This window comes from Tympanuchus pallidicinctus, unplaced genomic scaffold (genome assembly GCF_026119805.1).
Source record: "Tympanuchus pallidicinctus isolate F22 unplaced genomic scaffold, pur_lepc_1.0 scaffold12, whole genome shotgun sequence".
NCBI classification, from domain to species: Eukaryota; Metazoa; Chordata; class Aves; order Galliformes; family Phasianidae; genus Tympanuchus; species Tympanuchus pallidicinctus.
Window position 1 is genome coordinate 18,445,419 of NW_026294637.1, and position 16,298 is coordinate 18,461,716.

A 16,298-nucleotide genomic window follows, 5' to 3' on the forward strand; every position below is an offset into this window, starting at 1 on the left:
ATGAAGAATGAACTTCTAACCTCCTCAGTATTTACAGCCACGGCTCTGCAGGCCGCAGGTTTCAGGCAGAACAGAAGCCAGCCGACTGCATTTCAATACATTTACCGCTTGTTTCCCCAGCTTCCCTTTCAACACTTCCCACCCTTATCTGAGGGAAATGCTACAGATTCTTTCATTACCGGTGAGCACAAAACACATTTTTCCAGCGCTCTCAACTCACGTGTCATCAATAAATGGGGTCCCAGTGCCACTCCTCCTGCTGACAGGAAGGGGAAGAGCGCTGTCAACAACTGAAACAGGAGTTGGTACCAAAGGCTTTCAGACACTGAGTTATTGCCTCCTGAATGGGAAACAACCTCACCTGGCAATGGGATCTGCAAGGTACCGGGCCCAAGACATTTTGCACCAAAGATTAAGTAAAATGAGCAAGAACGGGGTGCCACACACACCTTACCTGTTGCACGTTTTGCCCTAACGACCGTCTCAAACACGGACAGGATTCAGCAATGCTAAACTTGAGGAGTTAGGATCATCTCGACCACAGACATCGCCTCAACCTCAGGACATTTAATGTGTTCTTCCAGCTTCAAAGCACTCCCTGAACATGAAGTCTACAGCGTGGTGCACGACGTGAAATCTTGATTTGCATACGTGTAACCACAACCCTATTTGCTGCAGCTATTTGGAGCAGAGCAGCACTGTGAGTCTGCTTTGAGGCACATCCTCCTCTTTTCAAGTAAAACACCTGAAAATCACCTATCTGATCCACCACTGAGCTCCACAGCCAAGGGCTCCCTAAACCGCTTCAGTCAAAATGAACTGATCAACTCCAATCGCTCAGAAACGTCTGTTTAAGTTAACAGAGGTGCCCTAGGGCACACGAAAGGCAGCTGAGCCTGCAGATGACTGAAAGGTCTTGGGGAGGAGGGAAGTAGAGATGGAGCCCACCTTCATTGGGGAACAGCTTGTGTCACACAGCAGTACGGACTGAATTCATTCCATGCAGTTAGTAGAACTTAGACTAAAACCCATCATCTTCCAGGACATACTTTGGGTTTTAGTGTTCTGAACTCCTAACTCCAGCTCCCAGATACATTTTGTAGATAAGAGGACAGAGAAAACAAATCCTTAGAACACTCCTCAACCCTTAAAACCCTTCCAATTAATTGGTGTAATCCTTTCCAGTCAAAGCCAGATTTTTCCAGATTCAGTCCACAATATGCATTAAGAACCTAAACCACATATTTTTTTAATACCAAGTATCTGGGCAATATGAGACTCCTTCTAACACCTTTTTTTTCCCCCTCTAAATTACACAGAATAGACTGTTCAAAAGACTGCCTCCAAGGATGTGAAACAGATGGCATCCTTCAGTGTCAGCAATGTGAACTGACTAAGTTTTGCCACACGAAGGTAACATTTAGATGAATTCAAAACGGTTCCAAATTTAACAGAAAGACATTACCTTGGAGGGCTGAGCACTTGATATATTTTTATGCAGTTAGAAATAAGCTGCCTTCAATTATCTCTCATCTACCTTGGGAAGAACAGCTGAATTTACCTATTCCTTTCTAGCTGAGCGCACCACACACTCACACGTGAGATGCATCAAGGTACCCTACCAAAAACAACAAAGGGCAGTGACTGTGTCCTTACAGCCCTGGAAGAGCGAGGATGCATGGCAGCAGTTGACAGCAGAGATGCAGGGCAGCTTGCTGCTGCTGGGGTTGCATGGTGGAATTAAGCATGTGACCTTCCAGGCCTTTGTATCCTTATTAAGGGATGGAGAAAAGGTGGTCTTGGAACAAAGCAATAATTAGTGAGTGCTCTTTACTCCACGCACAATTTAGGCTTGCTTCTAGATAAAATGGGTAGTTTCTAACCTCAGTTGAGAGTCACCAAAGCGAACGCCAGTTCACTCCAGCCCTCCTAATGCTGTCAAATAATGCCACACTTACGTAGAGATTTACAAATGACTCACTGAATTGCCACTGTGAAATATTAAGAGGAAAAAAAAGAAAAGATTGACTGCAGTAGCAAAGTAATACTAGTATACTTCTGAAATCTCCCCCAAAAACAAGCCACATGCTTCAAAAGATGCAGAAAAATAGATGAGAAAAGGATCAGATACCAAAAGCCTGGATTTTTTATATGAATTCCTGTCAGCCTTATCCCTAAGAGTGACAGAATAAGCCTAAATTAAGCAAAATCATGTCATTAGTAGGTGGTAGAAGACGATTTTTCCATTCTAGAAGAAAATGATACAACGATCAGGTAACAGTTACTCAAATCCTTCAGCAAATTATAGTAATGGAGAAATACAATTACACTCTGGTGACCTCTCCAAGGAAAGTGGAATTAAGTGAGATTAGAACTAAGAAATAAAACCAGAAATCCAACTTCCAAAATGCATCTGTATAATCTTCAATATATTTTAATTCTGAGGCATTAAAAGATTTTTTTTGTGTGCCAGATGTACAAAAAAAAAAAAAACCAGCATAAAAGAATTGGCAGAACATATTCTAAATTGTTGCAGTGGAAAAAAGAAATCACATTAGTTTAGCTAAGTAGCTAAGAGTGATCTCAAGACCACTTTCATCCCCAAGTGACCTGGCTGTATAGTCTACATTAAGACTATAATCTCAGCGTTATCTTTGATTTCCTTTCTTAATTGTATCATACCATTAATAATATTAATTTCTGCCACTGCCCATAAAACTGAAAGCCAATGCCATAAAATAGATAATTTGGAACTGAATTAAACAGCACACTACGAGTTGCATTAAACTATCATAAAGTGCAATGAATCATCAAGCCCTTAAGTATTTAAGACAGTGCCTATCTGCATTCTTCCAGCCCAAAAACTGAGATAAGAAAAATGGTGCTTGCTGCATGACCTGAATTTGCTGGCTTTCAAAACTCTTCAAGTCAAATTAGGGCAATGCTGCACTTTGACAGCCCTCACCAAATAGACTTCCCCAAGCTTTAGCAAAGGGCAGAGCTAAATAAAATGCCTCTGCACCAGCAGCCTATGTGAGGCTGAAGAGATGCTCAGGAAGCCAGTCCCCAAAGCAGTCAGCAGAAAAACACAAGGTGAAGCCAAAGTTAAGGGGGACAGGGGTTGAGAATGCAGAGAGAGCACAATGCGTGCTCAGGAGAGCGCTCCCTCATCAGCAAGTGCAGCACCTTGGTCACGTTTTGATTTGCACAGAACTGGACAGCATGAAATACAGCTACAGGATAATATATGAGAGTGGTGAGGTGCTGGAACAGCTGCCCAGAGAGGTTGTGGATGCCCCATACTTGGAGGTGTTCAAAGCCAGGTTGGATGGGGCCCTGGGCAGCCTGGTTTAGCATTCAACGTGGAGGTTGGTGGCCCTGCATGTGGCAGGGAGGTTGGAGATTCATGGTCCTTGAGGTCCCTTCCAACCCTGGCCATTCTGTGATTCTGAAATAAGCATGCTGCAGATACCAATGAAAGCCTTATGTTATACTCTGCCCTCCTAAGAGGGACTTCAGCTGCTCAGTAATGGCCAACTTCTTCTAAAAGCTTGCTGCTTCTTCATTTACACGCTTTTCGTCTCCCAGTCTAACCTTCCTCAGTTCTACACCAGAAACACAGCCCTCTTCCTGGACACCAGGTGAAACATGCAAAAAATTCAGTAAATATACCACAAATGGTAACATTTCTTAAGCTTTGATGCACTGGTGAGAGCAGAGTAGGAACTCTGCTAAGAGCATGCCTTTGCATTACATTTCACACTATTAGAATCTGAAATACATCTTATTTCTGCCACAAAAGGTTTTATCTATAGATAAGCCTTCCTTAGACATTGTTCCATGATTATTTGTATATCTTTAATCCCTTCAAGACTTGTTTTTAAGACAAACTTGCTTGGGCCATAATCCCCTGTAAAACCAGTCGACTGAGCTCTTACAAGGATACTGTACGTTGTCACCAAGGTGACAATTAAATGGTAGCTGAAATACCTTAAATCAAGATAAAGCTCCAATTAAGGAAAAAACCTTATTTGCACATGTGACATGAAAGGTTTTTAAATCAGCATTATCAACAATTCACTGCTACTTCTATTTAAAGCAGCTTCCATCAGTAAGCAAGACAATTACACACACAAAATAAAACCAGGACTTACAAAATAATTATCTCTGCCTTGAAAGCAGCAGGATATTTAGAATTTTAAAAAATACTTTCTGTAATGTCCTTTTGTAGAAGACCCCAAATAGTTTTACAGGTAGACTTTCAGACATGATTAGCTGCACGCTGTGACGTTTTCCCTCTTTATTGGAGCATATCGCATCGAGCACATTTCATATTGCATGAAGATACACAGCAGCTTTTAACCGTACAAGATGCATGTAACATAAGCAAATCCCTCATTTGAATTTTTATGAAATGATAAAACATGAAAATAAGAAATAAAGCCCTTAGGAACAGTAGTCGGGAGATCCACTCCCTGAAAATTAACCATTCTTCCTACCTTGTACTGCAAGCTCTGTCTGAGCTTCAATCGTCTCGTTCTCGTTCTCTGCTATGCAGGTGTAGGTCCCAACATCCTCCTCTGTAACATCAGTGATGAGCAGGCTGCCCCCCGCACGCAGCGCAAACCTCTCGGAGCTGTGCAGAACAAGACAAGAGTGGGAAACTGATGGGCAAAAGGATTTACACAGAGTGTCCACAGAGAAGCACGTACAAGTCCTCTGTCTGAAATGGCTGAGTAGATATAACGTTTCTGGGTGCCATTTACACACAGCATTCTCAGAGAGATGAGATTTAACTGCACGGTTGCACTCCGTGCTATGGCGTCAGATTTTAAACCAAGCTCAACTATATCCATTCCACAATCACAGGGGAGTGACTAGAATTTAAGAGAAAAGAAAGTAACAATCACATCATAAAAAATGCTTTGCAGACGTAATGACTTACTGCTTGGAAAGAGTTGCCAGACTTACTGCTTGCCAGAGTTACACCTGCACGACTCAAGGAACAGGAATGCATACTGTACAACGTACAGCAACTGAGGTTTTGTACAGCAATACCCACCTTGGGGATTGAGAAGAATTCAGAATAAGATACAAGTTTTAAAATAATTATGACAAATTTAACAAGCTGACTAAATTCCAATACAGAATCAATCCCTGTGTGACTCCTAAAGGATGCAGGACAAAGCATGTAGCCCAGCCCTCACAAACCACATGCTTCTCATGCAGCCTTCAGCCACGTTGTTCTCCCACTGCAACCACCACATTCCTTTCTGTGATCTGAATTTGCACAAGACCTTTCCCAAAATCCTTCATTACTCTTCAATAAAACACCGTTAGAAAGTAGAGACGAGACAACACATCGTGACCGAATCCTGATCCAAAATCATTCTTATTTGCAGCTGAAAACAAAGAGAGAAAATCTATCTAATGGTTTCCTCTCCAGCATTGGAAAACAATTTTTTTTGCAATGTGAGGGAATGGAGTTAAATGGAGTTATCTTAGGATATTCATTGCATAGCACATGGTCACAGTTGACTTTTTTGGTCTCTGCAGAGCAGCCAATGCACAAATATCAACTCAACTGCTTCCTCGACTCCAAACATTATGCTACAGTTATCTTACTAGAACCAACGCTCTCATCCATTCAGTAAGCTAAAGTATCAGGACACAAAAGCTTTCGAGTCACTCTAATACTGATTTACGACATTACTTTAATTTGTTGATCCAAGTTCTGATACGCTAAATTTTAAAACCAAAGAAAAAAAATCCTTATTGGAATTAAGTGTTCCTTCACTCTTCCTTAAGAGCCTCCAAAGTGCCCACGAAGATTTCCTATTTGGGCACACCAAAAGGCAAGGGATGTCACTTCCATCACCTAAGAACAGGAGGAGAAGGGCCAAGTGTTTGAAAGGACTTCAGAAAGTTTGTTCTTCAAGAATTTTAGGCAATTCGAGTGCAAAAAAAAAACAAATCAGGAGCTTAGAAGAGGAATGTCTGAAGAACACGTGGATGGCACTGCCAGCAGGTCCTAGCTATGAGGAAAACAGCAGAAACACCGTCATGAAACTAGTTTTGGAGCCGCTCAAGGACAGAAAGTAAGGAGATGGTATCTATTTAGATCCATTTGTTTTTGTTGCTGCAGCCAGAAAGAGGCAGAAGCTGCTTATCATGGGCCAGAGGAGGGATTAGTATGTAAAAAAAAGTGCTTTAGAGGTAATTGAAGACAGCGAAAAATCCTCCTTAACTACCTTGAGCAAGAAAAATCTGTACAAAGGAGCTGTGCAGAGAAGCTGTCAGGCTGGTAGCACCTTCCCTCTCTCCCTTCTATCACTGCCTTTGTTTATTGAATCTGCCCAGGTACATTCACTAGAATCAAACCACACCGACCTCCTGCAATTAGCACATGCAATGAAAGCGAACCCAAGAGCCTCAGCCTGCAATGACTGCAAGGCAAATCTGTTCACCCGCAGTTTAAGAAAATGATGTTCTCCCCAATTCTTGAAGCTCTGTCTGCACCTGGACATTGAGAGCCCAGAAACACAGCCGGGCTTTCATTAAGGCGAACAGAAAATACCACTACAGCTTAATTTTGGAAACAGTGCTAGACAGGCCAAGGCTGCGCTGAAAGCAACCTAACAACAGCAGCTGGGTCACACAGTGCCTCTGCAGTGCTGACTCTCCTCACAGCCAACCTCCAACAAGTGCAGTGACATGCATACGGTGAGACAACAGACTAATGAGCCATTATAGATCAACCAGCAATTAAGATGTTACTAAAACAATTAAAAATTGCTAGAAGTTGTCACGTTGGGCAACAAAATACTTTCTCAAAGATCTCAATCACCACTGCCTGCTTCAAGTGGTGTTTGCACGACCCAGTAAGTGTTGCACTTGACCAAAACAAAAAGTTTCTACTTCAGAGGACCAGTTTTCCACGATTCTGCACTGTAATGAAGCTGAGCAGCACAATACCTAAATTAGCATCCCTGCACATCTACTGGAAAAGCTTCTAAGCTTTCCTCAACATGTGCTCTCCTCTGGCAAGAAATAAGGCTATAGAGCTCCCAGCCACCTTCAGACAAGCTACTCTTTTAAAAGAAAATATTCCACTTGATTATTTTCATCAAGAAAACCTAAGAGACTGTTCAGTCTACCAATATGGGATCCAGGTTCACTGCTGTTAAAAACACGGAAGAAAAAATTGTCAGACTACTTGATGACTCCATTTGCATGCATTAGCATGCATTATGAGGTGGAATATTTCCAGGCTTAAAGCAAAACTGCTCTTGTAATAAAGTAAAAACAATATTCAAGTCTTAATTTTGCAGGATGGTGAGGCACTTCCACAAAAGGCTGAAGCAATCAGATTTCTGACGCCAGAGACAAAGAATCGGCTCCATACAGAAGCATAACGTAACTTGAAGTGACATTAAAAACAACGAGAGATCATTCAAATATCAAAGAAGAGCAAAATGAAATCCAAGCCTGCTGTACGTACTCCATACAGCCTTCAGTCACGACGTCACACACTTCTGTAATACACGATTCCTTGAGCTACTCTGGATACAAGAACAGTGCGTGAATTCGGCATTTCATTATCACGCAATATGGAAAGGCTTTATTAAAACACTGCAGTCAGTTATAGCCTGAGGTTTGGGCTTTTTTCTCCTTTATAAAATACCGTGCCCAAAACATCTCACAATCTCTTTGCAATCGTGGTGAAGTACAGCTGATAAAATTAGACAGGGAATTAGATTATTTTGTGGGATCTACCACCGGAAAAATCTCCATAATTACTCTGCTGTGTTTAACCTTCGCCGAGTTGAGCAAATGTAATTCGCTCAGAACAAATCACTCGGAGCTCCTGGCAAACAATTATTAAAAAAATAAATAAGAAAAATCACACATTCATGTAGAGTCTTGAGGAAGAAATGTGTTCACACCACTGAAGACTGTAACACATAGAACAACAGCCTGGAATTAATGCTGCACGTGCAACCCCTTGCTTTGCCACTTCCTTACTTTAGGAATGATTAACTATACAACAAGGTTACAGCTTTCTGCAGGCACTTCGTTTGCTTAGAACATTTAGCTAAGCTGAGCAGCCCTAACATTTGCTGTATTTCAACAGCCTTAATAAAATATAACATTGCCCTGGGTCCTTTCAATTGTTTGTTTTCAGATCTGCCACCTCATTTATGGTAGCTTTTTCTTTTAATAAACATTTCTTGTGATCTGTATTTCGTGCCATATATACGTCCAGATACAAACTGAGTTGAGAAAGATGTGCTGTTCAAGCACACACTTGCAGAAAGCAAATCCACACATTGTGCAAAGGCTTCCAAGCCAAAAAGCACTAGAATATTTGAAAGTCAGCAGTCATATCCCAGAATGTGAAAATCACCTCAGTAACCACTGCAGAAAAACCTCACTTCCCAACCTCAGCATTATGAAAGCAGAGAATCCCTCCTGCACTTACTAACCAACAGACTCTGACACAGCAGGACCCTTAGACAAAAAGGTCAGAGAGTTGGCAAAATCCAAGACTTCATCCAACACCTCCTCTACAGCCTTTGGTATCAGATTAAGTTGGCAATGTAGAGGATTGCACTTATTTAAAAACAAACAAATAAATGAAGAGCTTCCTGTAAAGACAGCCTCCTTCTGGCAGAGACACTACTTGTTCTGAGTTTACAGAGGAAATACAGCCGAAAAGGTAGAATCCACATTGAAATGGCTGCATATGTATGACAGAGCAGGTGTGCATTATATATGCCGATCCTAAACTAAACACCCTCTGTATAATAAGTTTATAGCCATGCAAATTCACAGCAGGGTTGATTTCATCTGCTTTGGTCTGAGTCCAGGGGGTTGCTCCATATTTTGAATCTCCACTTCAAATAAGCTATAAGGACCAGCTATAAGGACCAGCACCATACGTTTACATAGAATGGGGTTCAATCTTTTCTTCCCCTTTCTCACCATGCAGTTTTGCAAAAAAGTCTTCAATCTCAAGTTTATTGACACGGCTAGTAAATCAATTCAATGGAAAGCTCTCACAGGGTCTCCGAATTGTAGGGGTTGGAAGGGCCCTCAAGAGATCACTGAATCCAACCCCCTGCTAAAGCAGCTCCCTACAACAGGTCACACAGATGGGTGCCCAGATGGATCTTGAGTATCTCCACAGAAGGACCTGATCCAGTGCTCCACCACCCTTACCATAAAGAAGTTCTTCTGCACGTTGGTATGGAACTTTCTGTATTCAAGTTTGCTTTCCCAATGACAGGTCATTAGGAATTTTCAACATGATTTCTAGCAATTTTTATGTCTAAAATTCTGAATGCATTAGCACAGACCTTGAAGGAATAGACCAAGGCTCTGTATGGTGACGTATCCTCCTTCTCCAAAGCATCAAACAGCAACGACACAATGGTGCAAAGCACTTAGAGTCCCTTCAGCTTCTAAAGAACAGCCTTCCCCACCTCTTGGCCAGTTCAGTCTCTCATGGACTTCTCTGGGTTAAGCAATGAGTTACCAGAAAGTCAGCAGCCCAACCATCACTCATTTCCTTAAAATCTTTCCATTTACACATTCTGGAAGGACTCCTCATAGATAGTTTTACAACAATACAAACTGTTGGCATTGCATTAAATATATCTACTTTTCATCCAACACTCAATGCTTCCTTCCTTCTCATTCAAGTTACTTTGGAAAATATTTTATCACAGTGAACTGGTTTCACAATACATCACATTATAGGCTGCCTGTTTGAGTGAGTGTCAACACTGCCATCATTAAAGTTTATTCATATTTGTCCATTAACATAAATCTTGCTGCAGTCTTTGGCAGATACTCCATCAAAATTAAACACCTTCCTTTTTTCTGGTCTTAGATATTTACTTCCAAAAGTCAAAAGCATTGTAAATCCTTTATGACAATCTGTTTTCCTTAGAACACAAGTTTCTGCACAGATTCTCGTTACAACTACAGCTTTGTGATAAAATGCTTAGTTTCGTATTACCTGAATTGCCACAGCCAAAAGACTAAAGTACCAAACACAGTGTTGTGCCTAACCTATTTACCAAGGAATAAAAAAGAAAAAAAATATAGGAAGCTCCCTAACCATGCTGAGTTTTGTTTCTTGATTTCACAGGCATGTGCATAAACATAAATGTACACGTGTACATTTACGTCTCTATTGTGTGTGTATAGACAAAAGATGATTTAAGAGCTTCTGGAAGGCAGAAGGTGCCTTGAAGCCTGTTCACATGAGAGAGGTCTTTTTTTTTTTTCTCCTTAGGATAAAGAAGATACACGTTTATAAGAAAAACTTTGTTTACATAAAAGGGGCTTTAACGCAAATTAAATATGATTTGTTACTAAATTAACAGAATATGCTAACAAGTTAAGGCACCCAGTCTAACTACAGGCTTTACTCCAACAAAAATAAATCTTTATTGGTACTTCAAAAGCTTTTTCAGTTCCTCTATTCAAACTATTAACAGGACAGCCATCAAGGAAAATGGAATTCAAGAACTCTTGCTGGCCACCGTTTGAATCACTCCTCTGTTGAGGCAGAAGCACAAGTAGCAGGCTCTGTGATCAGGCTGTGCAGAAACTCCTAATGAACTTGGAAGCATGCTTCTTCCTATAGCTCTGTAACACCAGCAAAGCAAGGCAGCTTCACTCACTCATATTCGGGCAGACCAGAAAGGCTCTGCAGCACAGATCAGTTAAATCCACTGTAGTTTTCAGTGTTCAGAACTCTTCCTTACTCCTTTCTGTACCAATCTTGAACAGAAGAGAAACACCTGCTTCAAATTAAAGAGGAATCTTTCCTTGTCTTTCCATGCCTAATGAACACAGATCCAGAGGATGCGGCACCCAACAGGTTCCAAACACACAGGCACCTGCATCTTCTCAGCTGAGTGAGAGGCTTTCCCTGTGAGACACATTAACTCGCTGATGGAGCATGCTGCAGGTCTGTGACTGGGGCTTGTCAGGGAGCTTGTGCAGCTCAGTTGTTACAGGAGCAGACAAGTGTTTAGTAAAACTGTGTTTGAGGAATTGCTGCTCTTGTGGCTCCTGCTTCTGCCTTATCAGACAGCATCCGTGTGGCGATGGGAGGATGCTGTGAAAGATCTTGACCACCCATACCAAGAACTTGGTGCATGGCTTATAGAGGGATTTTTACCTGCAGCGAAGCGAATGTCAACTGGAAACCACGCTTGCAACAAGAGATGCAAAAAAAGAAGAAACTAAATATTCTGAAAAGTCACGTCGTGCTTGACTCAAATTGGGCATAATTTAGCATCAAATGCATTTATCAATGTTGCACCTCTGCTCATAAGTTGTAACATTCCTCACTAAGTTTTGAAAGGAAATTAAGCACTTGGGAAAGCCTCTGAGGTTACCACAACCATCCGCACAGAAAAACTCCTCAGGGAATTACGGCTGTATCCACAGTGGGATTTGGAAGTTTTGGTTCTAAGTCAAAGAAGTGAGAAGAAAATAAAAGGAGAGCTCTTCAGTTTGTGAGTTTCACCTTCCTCGTGCATTGAATGTGCCATAACCTACAGAAGGACGGGCAGCGGAGGGGGCAGGCAGCAAGCATTTGTAAGGATATACATAAAATGATGTTATGTCACGAGAAAAACAAATTAAGATCTTACCAGGCATACTTACTCTGACATTTCATCACATTCAATTGTGCAATTCTAATGAGTGGGAACCATCCTTTCTATGGAAATGATTTCTTATATTTACAAAAATGAATCAAATAAAATCATGTGCCACCAGACTGACATCGATTCAATTTCTCAGAAATATTAGAACCATTCGCCATTACTCACAGCGGCTTGCATTTTCCAGATAAACACTGCTCAAATTATAAGCCTCTACATTTTCTAATTTAAGAGTTGACAAAAAAAAAGATGTATACTGCTGCCTCTGGTGCTACGTAACGACCTGTACGTTCCTTGAGCTTCTTCCTGGCGTAGCCATGCCACAGCTTCATGGCTCAGTTGCTTTTACATCAATCTCACCACCATCTTCGGATGACAGAGAACATCCAACTACCTGCTTCTCATTTTCTCCCTCTTGGTAGGATTTATTCTGCTTTTTAAATATGTATATTTTTTTGCCCATGTAGTTTTGAATGAATACACAAAGCAGTGATCATACGTAGTAGTTTTCACTTAATGCAATCTTGCAAGCCTACACTCTTCTTGTAAATAGCAACTAACTGTAATAGTCTGTTTTAATGTGAAATTATGAGATTCTGCTTTCAACACTTAAGAGTAAGTTCTTAAGAAAAAAGGTAGATGCACAGTGGACATCTCATCACAGAAAGAGTAATGTGAGTACGTGTATCTCCACAGAAATAATATGCCACGATGAAGACACCTTGGATTTTCTGCCGTGTCCTCATCCCCTGTAATTGCTTCTCTGACTCCAATGGCAATCAAAAAGTAATTTATTCTTAATAACCTTCCTGCTTCAAATAAGATTTCTTGCTTTCAGATATCTGTAAAGTAAGTACCGTGACACTGTTCTACAAATCTCACAAAACACTTTGTCATAGCACTCAGCCCAAAAACTCCTCAGCACTTGAAAACTTGCATCTGTTTTGCTGGTTTAAAATTAAGTAGAAAGCAAAATATGCACTGAAACAAAATCACAATTCTGGCTCAGTTTCTACATTCCTACTATGGCATGCATGTGTTTATATTAGTCATTACTCACTCTTCTGTGATTAGCTCTTCTCCATTTTTTGTCCATCTGACATACGGAGTTGGAAATCCTCCAGCAACACATGGAAACACCACGTTTTGCCCAGTAACTTTAGTAAGTGAAGACGGCTGCCTCACGAAGACCAAGCTCTGGGGCTCTTCTGGATCTGCAAAAGGTTTTGTAAATGGCAACAAAGTTGTAAGACACAGAATCAGAAAATGATCACAATTTAAGAAAAGAAAAACAACAAATGAAACGTTTGACTTCTTCCCTGCCTCTTCACAAGACTGAAGCCTCTTACCTACAGAAAGTTTGCTGCCCTCCCAAGCCTCCCACACGAAAAGCTCTTTGTCTTTCCCTCCAGACAATGGACTGACCACTGTTGGGATTCTGACTCCTCAGGCTCTCCTTGGGACACAATTTTAGCTAAATACTGAATCCCTGAAACCAAAAATTTCACCAGCTAGTCAACATTTAGTAATGAGAGAGGTCTGACTTTGCCCAGCCAAGCTCTGGCAATCACCCAAGCTGCAAGGCCCGTTGGTAAGGCTCTACATGCAACAAAAACTTCCTGCTCTGGGGATGAAGGCTGTGAGTCCTTAAAATGGATACAAACTCATTATAATCAGCATGGACTACCTTCATCTTGCTTTCAGCCCAGGAAGATGCTCTACAGAAAGCACCTGGACTAGACCATGCGCAGCCTGACTTTCCAGGTGGCTGCCTGAGGATCTCCTGATAGGCACTGGAAAATAGAATTACTGAAGTAGAAAGAGAATCCCAAGCTAAAGCACCAACAAACTAGCCAATTTTCATGCTGAAGTACTATAAACTTTATCCTAAAACAAAATATACCACCATTTTCCATCTTTGTAATGGTGAAAGAGTTTTGCTTTGGCTTTGATTTGGGCGAATTTTGTTTCTTTTCTTATTCTCTTCTCACACCATTAAAAGCAAGCAAAAGCAAAGTGCATATTTACTCAGTCTTTTACTACAGGAAAAAGCCATTTTGACTGTAAGAAATGAAACTTATTCACCAATAAAGACCAACCAGCAGATATACTCTGAGCTATACTACAAAAACAACAACAAAAAAAATACTCCAAACAAAAGGCTTTTTCCTGCACATATCCATGACTCAAAAGGGAATCTTGGGAAACAAAACCTACTAAAATCAGCCTTAAATAGATGTGAAACCAATTCATCAAGGGGTTCAGTAACACCCGGGCAGAAGAAAAATGCTGTTTACATCACTGGCTTCTGCAGTAACTTCAGCATGTGTCTCGCACCATAATTAGAAGTAAATGAATTCCTAAATACCACATAGAACATTTCTGCAGTTAATTACCCTATCTCCTACTTACCGCTCAAAAAATCCCTGGTGTTTATGCTGCATTAATTGCTGTATTCTCAGTACTTAGATGTACGCTCATCAGCTTGGTCCTAGATAAGCTCCAAAACCAAAAAAACCCTCGACCTTTAACCAAAAAGTTAGCTTTGACCACTTAAATGTGAGCAGACCATTCTGTACCCACGCTCAGAGTGATCCTGCACTGAGCCATCTGTCCTCAGGCCCACGCACCAACCATCGTAGTGGTTTTGCCTGCATTCCCCATGAGAGGCATCTAGTCTGCCTGCTCCAAAAATAAAACCATGTGTGAACAAGCGTGCATGCAGAGTAAAAAGAAGAAAAAAAAAGCACATCACAGCTTTCCAGTGAGCCATCATTACTCTGAAGATAAGCTGGTATGATTCATTGGAGACAGAGAGCTCACTAATTCTCCCAGCTGACAAAAAAGATTTCAGATAGAGGAAGTAGAATTCCAGAATTACAAGAATATTTTCCTTGGAATCACAGAGTTGGAAGGAACAACTAAAGGCCATCTAGTCCAACTCTCCTGCAATCAACAGGGACATACGCAGGTAGATCAGGTTGCATAGGGCCTGGTTCAGCCTGAATGTCTCCAGGGATGGGGCACCCACTACATCTCTGGGCAACTTGTGCCAGTGCCTCACCATCCTCACTGTACAACTTCTTCCTTATTTCCAACCTAAATCTTCCCTCCTCTTTAAGCTTGAAGCCATTTCCCCTTGTCCTACCTCAACAGACACTGCTAAAAAGTTTGTCCCCTTCTTTCCTGTTGCTTCCCTTTAGATGCTGAGAGGCTCAGCTCTCCCCACAGCCTTCTCTTCTCCATGCTGCACAGCCCCAGCTCTCAGCCTGTCCTCACACAGAGGTGTTCCATCCCTTAGAGCATTTTTGTGGCCCTCTTCTGGACACACTCCAACAGCTCAGCGATTGCACAGTGCTGGCTCATGTCCAGCAGCCACCCACCAGTATCTCCAGGACCTTTTTGGCAGGGCTGCTCTCAATCCTTTCATCCCCCAGTCTGTACTGGTAATGAGGGTTGCCTCGACCCAGGTGCACACCTTGCACTTGGCTTTGTTGAACCCCATGAGGTTCTCCTGGGCCCACTGCTCAGCCTGTCTGGGTCCCTCTGGATGGCATCCCATCCCTTGGGCCTGTCACCACACCCCACAGCTTGGCATCATTCTTGCACTCCCCACCCTTGAAAGTGCCTGCTATTAAGCATCAGAGCTCAGAAATGTGTCCTCCCGCTTGGTGGAAGATGAAAGGCAAACGGAATGCTTGCTACAAGAAGAAGGAGAACGCTGCCCATGGATGCAAAACCATACGATGCAGGTGTGTTGGGCACATTTCAGAGATTCAGTAGAGAGGCTTTGAGGCACGTAACAGATAACTTCAAAACGGAATAAAGCAAATGAAGAGCAGATTAATTCAAATCCTTCATTCAGATGCATCTCCAACATAACAATCAATTACGGGGCTACTCAAGATTAAGAGAGCTTTCTGTGCAGCCGTTTAATCCTACTTTAAACAAACAAACAAACCAAAAAAAAATCAAACAAACTAAAAGGAACACAAACTTCATTATCAACACTTTCAGACTCACGACAAAGTAAGGAATCAGCATTATTTGTATCCCCTAGATTCAGCCTCCTTTAATAACACATTACAAAACTATACCTAGAGCCACAACAATTCAAAGATCAACACAACATGGAAACTCATTAGAAAATCTTTAATTGCCAAAAGTCAGAAAAATCTGAAGAGTTGAAAGATGAACCCTTTTCCCCCAGGAAATGAAGAACTTTATGAAACTAGTTCCTCCTTGAAACATAATTTATTGCCTAAGCCCAGCAGATGCCTATACTTTAAAATGGAAACAGTTGCAATTGTATAATTGGGGTATTTTTAAGTACCTTTTAGCACTCTAAATTAAAAAAAAAAAAAAAAATTACACTGTTGTAAGAAACAGAAATATTAATTGCAAGGGACCTCTGAAGATGCTTAGTACAACACCTGCTTCCAAGTTCTCTGCTGCCAACGCTATGTCAGGTGAATCACACTGCTGCCAAGGCTAGCCCTGAAAATCTCCAAAGATGGAAAATTTAGCAACTCTCTCTTAAAGTCCTCAACCAGCAAAAATTGCATCAGAATCCCAACAGGAAGACTAAATCAGCAGAGACAACACAAAGCT

General features: G+C 41.4%; 1 protein-coding gene across 7 annotated transcripts in view; it reads right to left on the bottom strand.

Annotated features, from left to right (window-relative positions):
- The window catches only part of NEO1 (neogenin 1), a 177,251-nt gene that overhangs the window by 92,328 nt on the left and 68,625 nt on the right, over positions 1 to 16,298 (bottom strand). For all 7 annotated transcript variants that reach the window (XM_052672234.1, XM_052672232.1, XM_052672230.1 and 4 more), the window contains exons 4-5: positions 12,748 to 12,901; positions 4,500 to 4,636 (exon numbers count right to left, since the gene is read on the bottom strand). In XM_052672234.1, the coding sequence (XP_052528194.1) occupies positions 4,500 to 4,636; positions 12,748 to 12,901 (291 nt within the window). The remainder of the gene's footprint in view (positions 1 to 4,499; positions 4,637 to 12,747; positions 12,902 to 16,298) is intronic.